Source organism: Asparagus officinalis, chromosome 7 (genome assembly GCF_001876935.1).
Source record: "Asparagus officinalis chromosome 7, Aspof.V1, whole genome shotgun sequence".
NCBI classification, from domain to species: Eukaryota; Viridiplantae; Streptophyta; class Magnoliopsida; order Asparagales; family Asparagaceae; genus Asparagus; species Asparagus officinalis.
The window spans coordinates 5899429-5909814 of NC_033800.1; the positions used below are offsets into that span (position 1 = coordinate 5899429).

The 10386-nt window shown below is 37.0% G+C and overlaps 1 protein-coding gene and 1 long non-coding RNA gene across 3 annotated transcripts; one reads left to right on the top strand and one right to left on the bottom strand.

Annotated features, from left to right (window-relative positions):
- Positions 3396-4244, top strand: LOC109846557. Its single transcript, XR_002248554.1, has 4 exons — positions 3396-3475; positions 3555-3785; positions 3864-4016; positions 4096-4244. It is a non-coding gene; the product is annotated as an uncharacterized LOC109846557 (long non-coding RNA).
- Positions 8524-9359, bottom strand: LOC109850617. Of its 2 annotated transcripts, XM_020420667.1 has the most exons (4): positions 9225-9359; positions 8986-9088; positions 8850-8909; positions 8524-8779 (listed from the first exon to the last, which is right to left on the bottom strand). In XM_020420667.1, exons 2-4 carry the CDS (start codon positions 9086-9088, stop codon positions 8532-8534), a joined length of 411 nt encoding a protein of 136 aa, XP_020276256.1. In that variant the 5' UTR covers positions 9225-9359; the 3' UTR covers positions 8524-8531. The 2 variants fall into 2 exon arrangements, with proteins under 2 accessions (XP_020276256.1, XP_020276257.1); XM_020420668.1 differs by lacking the exon at positions 9225-9359 and having other exon boundaries at positions 8986-9186.

The following is a 10386-nucleotide window of genomic DNA, read 5'->3' on the forward strand; positions in this document are numbered from 1 at the left end:
CTCATACGTAGGAGCTGCACAAGCTTCACAAACCTGACGACAAAAAAAACCAAAGCCAAAGAGCTAAACAAGCTCCACCTAATAGCCAAAACCTCAAAGCCAAGAGCTACACAAGCTCAAAAATTGACAAATTAAACCCAAACGTATGAGCTACACAAGCTCCACAAACCTGATGGCAAAAAAACCCACAGCCAAAGAGCTAAACAAGCTCCACCTGACAACCAAAACCCCAAAGCTCCACCTGAAAGCCAAATGTAGGAGCAACACAAGCTCAAAATCTAAGCGTAATAAACCCAAATAAAAGGAGCAACACTAGCTCCACCTGACAACCCAAAACCCACATCAAAGGAGCAACAAATTAGCTTCATCTGTCATCAAAAGCAAATGAGCAACATTAAGAACTCATTGGTCATGACTATCATCAAAAGTTAAAAAGTATCAATTCATTAATTACATGACATCATATTGTTTTCATAATAAGAAGTATTGCAATATTAATAGTTTGCAAATAACAAAACGATATATGCGCAACAACATATACACGCTCACAACAAAATGTTCCATCAAAATGTAATCCAAATCCAACAAAGTAGTTAACAGACCAACCTTAGTCGTTAATCAAGTTGGTAATGTACCTCTGCTAACCTTCCTTGGATTTTATGAAAAACCTTCTAGCTTCACGTTCATTGTCATATAAATGATCTAAAATCCTATCCAGAAATTTCTCATAATATTCATTCCTATGTTCCTTCAACGTTACAGCTAACTACTCAGTCCAATGAACAATGTGTTGATTTCTCATTGACTGAGACATTGAGTCAACAAAGACACATAACATTTCCTCTTCACGATTTGATTTTTTAGATTTTTTGTTAGAGGATGAATTTATGTTGTCTTTACTCTTAGACTTATATCTAGTGGGTTATTTTTTGTTACAAGCATCAGATTATGGTGCAGTTTCACTCTCCGTTGGAATCTCACTATCATCATCAGGAATAGGTATGGACCTACTAGACCCAATGTTAGCATACACAGGCCTAACAAATTCACCCTTAGCTTGGTCATCACCCATGATCACCTACAAATTTTTAAAGTGAGGGAGGGGTTTGTTTATGTATGCTTTGTACTTAGATATGGATTTGTCCTGCAATAACAAATAATCATAAATAACAAAATGTATTAATTACTAATGACAATGTAGATGCTGAATGTTATACCTGAGACCATGATTTCAACGTTTCGTTATCCAATGTAATCATATTATTTGTTTCATCCCACCCAGCTCCACTTATATCAAGGCAAACATTCATGTCATTGAATTTGTTTCTCAAACATTTCAAGTGGTTAATGACATGTATATGAGTGAAATCAATCCTGAATTACATGTTGATTTTCATCGCTACCATTTTATAAGCTTCTGTCTTGAAGTTCTTGTCTGGCTTTAGCCCATCTAATGCTAATCCTGCAAGATAAGGAATGAGCACATCATCATGCTATGGAAACCAAAACTTATTAGCCACACCTCTTGAGTTCAACCTTGTCCCCAGGACCGTTTTGTTATGAGCTAATTTTTTCCGTTTTTCATTGGTGAAGTGTGTTCCTCACCATCAACGTCGTGAATAACCTTTCCAACTGAATTACTAGTGTTTGGTGAAAATTGATTAGGTCCACTACTTTGAGAACTAGTTGTGGGAAATAACAAACCTTGTGGACTGCTTAACATGCTTACGTATGATATTGGTTGTTGTGTCATTCCACCATAATTAACATTGTATAGTGAGAATGGTGAGAATGTATGACAGGGTGAAGTGAAAGGTTGTGGCTGAACAGGCGTGAAGTTCATGTTAATCTTAGCAATTGGATTTGGCGGAGCATTAGATTGAGAAGGCATAGTCTGTTTATCCGCCTGATTGTTAGCCATACCTAATATATATTACACAAGTAGACATTATTATTAAAGAAATCTAAATCAATATATAATATGCATGCATTTAGCAAACAAGTTAGAAAAGGAATATATGAAACGCCTACATCTACATATCCACAAATCTATATCAACATATATAATTAATTAACTATCAAATCTATATCAGAGCCTATATAATTAAATAACTAATAATAATATTGAAATCGTAAAACCATATATCTACATATCCACAAATCTATATCAAGCAGTGAAACAACTATTTCATATTTTGCACCCTAAACATGCACACTGATCAAACAAATATAATTAAGGTTTTCATTCCATGGTTTAATCGTTTGAAGGACTGTAATAACAAAAAATCCAGAGAACCGAAAATCAATAATCAACTATGTACCAAAACCCTTGTTTCATGAGAGAAATAACAAAAAATCCAGAGAACCGAAAATCAATAATCAACTATGTACCAAAACCCTTGTTTCATGAGAGATTAGACATGTAATAAAAAGAACCGAAAATCAATAATCAACTATGTACCAAAACCCTTGTTTCATGAGAGATTAGACATGTAATAAAATATCAAAACCTGTGCTTTCTACTACCAATGTTAATTTCATCAGAGCAAGCACAATGAAACGATCACATAAATGGGCGAAAATGTTTTATACATGCAGTTGCTAAGGGAATAATTCAGGAATTGATGTCGTTGCTAACAAACTCCACCGGACGAAACAGACCCACAAAACCCACCAAAACCAACAAACCCCACCAGACAGAACAGACCACAAAACCCACCAAAACCAACAAAGTGTCGAGCCTCGTCTTCAAAAAAGAAATCGAAGAGATGAGGCGGGATAAAGGGTCGCGGGAGAAGCCGAAACCAATATCTAGGGCAAAGAAGATTGAGAAGAGGTGGCGAAGCCAAATCCACCAACCGAACCCCACCAACGTCATGAATCAAAGAACAGCGGGAGAGGAGGAGCGAAGAAGCTTGGGGAGAGGCGGGAGAAGAATTGGGGGAGTTGCCGATTTCAGATCTAGGGCTCGTGCTCGTGAAGATATGGAATCTGAAAACGAAGAGAAAGGATCGCTGTCAGCTTTTTGGAGCAATTCCTCTCGTGAACTTCTGATTTGGGTTTCCATAAAACGTCGCTACTGTTCCGCCTTTATAGATTTTGGAATCCATAATTTTTTTCTGAGCCAAACTCAAGATTAGGATTGATATTACACAATTAAACAAGAATAATTAATAAAAAATATAATTACTTATTTTTAAAATCAAATAATTATAGGATAATTATCTATCATACTCTCTTTAAAAGCACGAGTTCGAGAAAATCTTTTTTAGACAAATATACCCTTGAAACTCAAATACTAATCCATATACCTAAATTATCTAATCCCTCTTCCTTTTAACTAACCTCCAATCAAAACCGTCTCTCTTCAATCAAGCGAAGCTCAACGAAGAAGCAGCAGCAGCAGCAACAAAGGGAAATCTCTACCCCTCTCCAACTTTCCAACAATGTCAGCGCTAGAGATCGAAGCTCGAGAGTAAGTCTCCACCTCTTAAACCATAAACCCTTTTCTTCTCCCTCAACAAAACCCTAAAAACATGTCCTTTTCTTGGCAGCGTTATAAAGATTGTCCTCCAATTTTGTAAAGAGAAATCCCTGCACCAAACGTTCCAAACCCTGCAGAACGAGTGTCAGGTGTCCCTCAACACCGTCGATAGCCTCGAGACGTCGTATCCGATATCAACAGCGTCTTCTCCGATATCAACTGCGGGAGATGGGATGCTATCTTGCCTCAGGTTTCTCAGCTCAAGCTCCCGAGAAAGAAACTGGAGGATCTCTATGAACAGGTAGCAGCTTTGGGGTTTGTTATTTGTGATTTGAGTTAAAAGTTGAGTTTTTTCGTTGATTTTCGAGTTATTTGGCAGATAGTGTTGGAAATGATAGAGCTTCGTGAGTTGGATACTGCACGGGCGACATTGAGGCAGACGCAGGCGAAGGGTGTGATGAAACAGGAGCAGCCTGAGAGATATTTGCGGCTTGAGCACTTCTTAGTTCGGACTTATTTCCATCCCAATGAGGTCTGGAGTCATGCTCTTAATGATTTGATATTGTTTTCTGATCTGAGTGCTTGCTGATGGTTTATGTGTTACTTGACAGGCATATTAAGAGTCTACTAAGGAGAAGCGCCGGGCACAGATTGCTTAAATTTTGCTCATAATTGTGCTGACACTTTTAAACCAGATTTCGACTATAACTAAGATTGATAATGTTTCTTTTATGCAATGATTACTTCTTTGAAGCGTCAATGTAAGTTTGTACCTCCTGAGTCATTATGATTATCATCATTATAATCCTTTTCACAATAAAATGGGGCCATTGCGGAGAAAATCACTATGAAGGACCCAAAGAAGTTCACTACAATGCCAAATTTCTGGCAAAGGAAAGGATACTATGAACAATGGTAAAAGTTGTCATAATTCGAAAAGGATTAGTTTAAGAGAAGGGGAAATATAATACAATTTAATTTCAATCAAATTTGAGGCACTGATAAAGCCAAGATTCAAACCAAATACATACCGTAAGTTATGGCTATGATATGAGAGAAAACTTTACAATTCTTGTAAACCGAAGATTAAGAGTTTCAAAGGGCGAGGAAGAAGTGGGGGAACTATATAGTGTTGGGGCTCGAAACAATCAAATCGAACCTTGCCCTTCCGGACCTTGTGCTCGAAAGTAGGAAAGTAGGAAAATCACCGCAAATAAAGATCAAACTTGCAGGAAATAGAGAATAGAAGAGAACACACAGATTTAACGAGGTTCGGCAACGTGCCTACGTCCTCGTGAGCCACACCATACAATACTTTTATTAATTGAAGAAGAAAATACGAGCTCTCAAACAAGGAATTAATCTCTCTGAGATTCTCTCTCTCTGCCGTCAAAAAGCTCTTTTTCTTTTCTTACAAACCCTAGAACCGGGTTACATATATATAAGAATCCCAGATCAAAACAGATCCTGAAAACATAAGGAAACTGCCAAATTTACTCGCGATCGACCGCCACGGTCGACCGTCAGGTCTCGCGGTCGACCGCGAGACCAATTTGACTACAGGGTTTTGGCGGCCGCCCGCCACGGTCGACCGCGATCTGATCCAGGCTCTCCCAGCTTGCTTGCACGTTCGCGGTCGACCTTCGCGGTCGACCGTGGAGTTGTCTGGTTGTTTTCTTCGTTGTTTCTTCATCTTTTTGATTCCGGCTCGTGTATGGACTTTGGGTCTACACCTTGGACTAACATATAGGGCATACACTTAATACTTCTATTGTGAAACCATGCCATGTTGGATATATCATATATGTAATGAACATGAATTATGCATGTATATATTAAATTACTTCATACTTTGGCGAGATTTCTAACTGTTATATGCATGTAAGCCCTTCATATCTAGCTATTTTCATGTTTACTTAATCCTAATGTTAGGAGAATTTTAGATCAATTCAATTTAATAGTCTTTATGAATTTATTTTATCTTTTATGTAGGAGTTGGATTTGTTTGTTATGTATATTATTCAATCATCTCATACTTTGACGAGATTTTTTCATTTTTTTTATTTTTGAATTGTTATAGCCACTTTTGCATCTTAACCCTTCAAAGTTGGATTTGTTTATTATATCATTGTATAGTTACTATTATCATAGAATTCTTTACGACCACATACCTTATATATATATATTGCTCATCTTGCACCCGTGAACATAAATGCAAACAAATTAATTAAGCCCTAATTAAGTTTGTTGAATATTATTATTTAAATAGAACTCTATTTATAATTGTTATCCTCTCACATATAACATAACGTACCAATATATATAAACCAAGAAATTACAATAATTTTCTTAGCACATTCGTCTCCTTCAACAAGTATGTGCCTTTGTTGTTTTCTTCTTATTATGTTAGATTAGATTATTTTAAGGCAATTAATTATATTGTATGTTTCACTAGTAGAAAAACGATCAACCTAGACGGAAATTTCCGTCTAGGTTGATTGCAATTCCGTCTAGATTAGTTCATCTAGACGGAATTCCGTCTAGTTTGATTAGTTTATTTTGCTTCCGTCTAGATTGCTTCAAACTAGACGGAATTCCGTCTAGATTGCTTCAAACTAGACAGAATTCTGTCTAGATTGATCAATCTAGACGGAAATCAACCTAGACGGAATAAAGAATTCCGTCTAGGTTGGCAACCAAATCAACCTAGACGGAATAAAGAATTCCGTCTAGGTTGGCAACCCAGACGGAATTCCGTCTGGGTTGGCAACCCAGACGGAAATTCCGTCTGGTTGGATTTTTACAACCTAGACGGAATTTCCGTCTAGATTGATTCAATCTAGACGGAATTCCGTCTAGATTGTCTTTTTTCAGGAAAAAAAATAATTAAAATTTGGGTTTCCCTGTACAATTACATTAATATTTGAATACATCCAGAAAATACTGTACACGCCACATTCAACCATCCAATCATAATCAAAATTCATAACAATTCCATTCAAAAACATCTATATAACCAAATCCAACACATTGTACAAATCCAACCATCCACTTCAAAATATACATCAATCAGTTCCGTCTAAAACACATCCAACAACATATATACTAACAATGCACATGACTAAGATAATACACGACATGAATAAATGTAGTGTTATAACAAATAAAACTGTTTATTGCATTAAAAATAAAAAAACCTCATCCATCGTCGTCGGCGGGGGTATCTCTATCCCGATTACGAGAACGGGTGCTGCTCCCTCCAATATCTCCACTCTGAATGTTTAATTGAATAATCATTATGTGGTGTTTGATAACATATTAGATAAAAATGAATTTATAAATATAAGAAAAAATAAGGTACCTGAGCACTACTCTGTCTAGCGCCAGAATTATCGCCAATCGAGCTAATGATCCGTATGACACCACCATACGCGCTATAAGGAATAGTACCGCCTAAATATTATATAACATACCACATGAGATCGTCCATCGAGTTCGCCGTCAGCGCAACTCTAGTCATCTCATTAGTCACCTGAATATGCAGCTCCGGGTCAATTTTGTCAATCAGATACGCAGAGATACGTGCGACAAATGGCATAGCCTGGAAACTGCTTGTGGCTGCTCTCGTCGATGTAGATGGTGTGGAGGATGCTGTGGACGATCTGATGCTTATACCAGATGAAGCTCTGACACCATGCAGAGGATATCTTCCTCTCCTATTATTAGGGAGAAATAAATATTAAACTTTGCTCTCAAATTCAATAATGGTAAACAAATATAAATAGTATGTAGTATTCAAATTGATTCGATTTTTCACCATCCTTACCTATTATGACCCATCAGGTTCTGTGTGAGATTGATGTTCTCCTCTGCAGAAAGCATGTGAGGGTCTGGCTCGGTTTGTTCCTCCTCCTGCGAAATGTAGACAGATGCAGCCTCCTTGGATGCGGTCTCAAATCCCTCCTAAAGCACAAATTTATAGTTAATTCAAGATAATGACCATATTATTTGTGTTCTCGTTTCCTCGTAATGTTAACAAAATAGAATTAATAATACTACTCAAGATATGTATAAATCTCACCACTAACTCGAGATTTTTTGTGATCTTATCCCGATTCCTCTCATCACCCCTATATTGTTCACGAAAAGTACCATATGCCGCTCTGGCCCTCAAGTGTATCGGCATTAATGATTTCCCCTGTCATATTATAAATTATGAGATTTCATAATCATACTAAACATTAAGATCTTTTAAATCTTTAAATGACATATACCGTATCTTGACAATAAACATCCTCCAGATTGGCGTAGGAGTGTGAGCCCAAGTGATGGTCATGCAGCTTCTTTCTTCTATTTTCTGACCCCTTCGTGGATTTATTCTTTAAAAAAAATTCTGTAAATATAAAATGAAATAATATCTTAAAATTATAAACTAAATTTCATGAAACTAACCTTGGCGGCATCGCTGTCCCAATACATGAGGAGAGCCGTGAAATGAATCTCGTCAACTCGGTCATCGAGGTTTAAAAACCTCTGCCAGTCCTCCTCATACCTGTCATAGGTTTCATGTTTGATCTCATGCCTCCATTGTTTGAGGACTGCTTCAACCTTGACATTAAACACATAATTCCAAGCCCCCTCAAAGTCCTCAAGGCAGAAGCAGTCCTGTAGATTTACATACACATTTAGTAAGGATAATTTAATATCAATTACTAATTATTAATAAATGAAAATCTAAAACAATATGCACTTACCATAAGCGCAGTCCATATCGCCTCGTATGCGGTCCATGGTAATTCTCGAAAATGAAAATAAGGGTTGATAATGGTCGCTCTACGCACGAGAACCCCAATATATGCATTCAATCGGGCCGACCAAGGACCAACGGGTAAATTAGAACTATTCCACCTAATAATGGCCCTCATTCCTCTTGGCGGTTGTTTAGACTTAGGCTTACCTCCGCCACGTCATCCCTCTATGCGATCTGACTTAGCACCTACAATAATAACAACATGATAATATATCATATAATATACAAATGTGAAAATTAAAAGTATTTATATAATTTACCATTCGCTATCTCTCTTTCTTTTGCTGCGAGTGCAACAGCTTTCCTAGTCTCCAACATAGGAAGCATTTCCTGATACCTTCTCGCAGCACGTGGGTGGTACTTCCTTGAGTCAGCCTTGGACTTATGAGAGTCCGGAGGTAAAGGTAAACTGAGAAAGTCCTGGGTCTTTGGCCGCAAGTCAGTATGGAATGTATATGATGGATATGTCGGGGTCCAAGTAGCACCTACATAAGAAAGAAGAATCATTAATATTAAATTTTAATTGAACATTATCAATTATTAAATATTTAATACCTGCGTCGGGGGATGGTTCTGGTGCTGCATCAGAGGGGCCGGGTGATGAATATCCAGCATCTACAACAAATGAACACTATGAGCTAGATAACTAAAAATTTATAAAACATGTTAAAGTATTAATTAATTTTTATACCTGCATCCGGAGATGGTAGTGGATCATCAGCACCACTACCTGGGGTGATACTCCGTGAGCGATCACCCTCCAGGTCAAAGAGCCTCCTCATCCTCCTCCTCATCTGCAAATATAATAAAGACAATCGTTAAGAAAAAATTGTATACATGCTCATGAGATATGTTGTTATGAAATGCATTATTGTTTTTATTATGATAAGATAAAAATCGATAATATGGTGTAACATATATAGTTCATACCTACATCCAGCGCCACATTCTGTGCGTAAGAGAATTCTTGCCAAACATCATCAGATGAACCGATTGGTTCACTATAATTATCTTCACTTTCTTCAATATTTTTTTCATTGTTATTAGGAAGAACAACAGATCTTGGCTCCTTGTACAAAACCACCCAATCAGACATGACATTCGGATCTTTCACATAGAAGCACTGATCAGCTTGTTCTGCGAAAATGAATTTCTCATCCGTATATACTTCTCGGTGAAGATTGACTAGTGTAAATCCATAATGATCCTTTTGCTTTTTTGCAGGACACCACCGAACCTTGAACATCGTGTAAGTACATTGTTTTGGTTTACCAAACCCGTAAATTACCTCAACGATATCTTCTAATTGGCCATAATATAATATGTCAGCTAGAATTGGATTCTGATCTCTTATACTTGAAAAACATTCTTGGGCAAACAAGCCCATGACCCCACTGTTCTGAGTTACCCTCCTATCATCGGTCTCTAATGTTCGAAATTTATATCCATTCACCAAATGCTCATTATAACGTCTCACTTCGTGATAAGGACGTTGTGCATGGATAATAATTTCATCTGGTAATGTAGTATCATCAAGAAGTGATTTTTCAACCTAAGACAAACAATTTGAGAATATTTAGGCGATGTTATATTATGAATGTTCAATAATTAATTGTAAAACACTTACATCAAATCTTAACCAATCAGAAAATTCTTTCTTATGTCTTTTCTGAATATTGTGCGCTGCATTCCTACCGGTTGTTTCATTCTTAAGCTTCTCCAGATGTCGCCTATATAAACAATATATAAGTTTATATTGATAAACTATATGTAAAATGAATATTTCTCATCTATATTACAGATTTTATTTGTTACCTTCGATAGTCTTCGAACATATCAAGGTTTTCCAACACATATGCATGAATTTGATCTAAGAGAGATCTCGGGTATTTTTCACGCTTCCTCTCCTTTTGAGGTGCTTGAGATGTGGTTTTCTTCTTACGCATGTAACGTGATGCAAACACAAAGCATTCGTTAGCCACGTATCCTTCAGCTATCGAGCCCTCGGGACGAGCTCGATTGCGAACATTGTTTTTCATGCAGCCCAAGTATCTTATAATCATAAAAGTTAATTATTAGCACGGTAATTTGA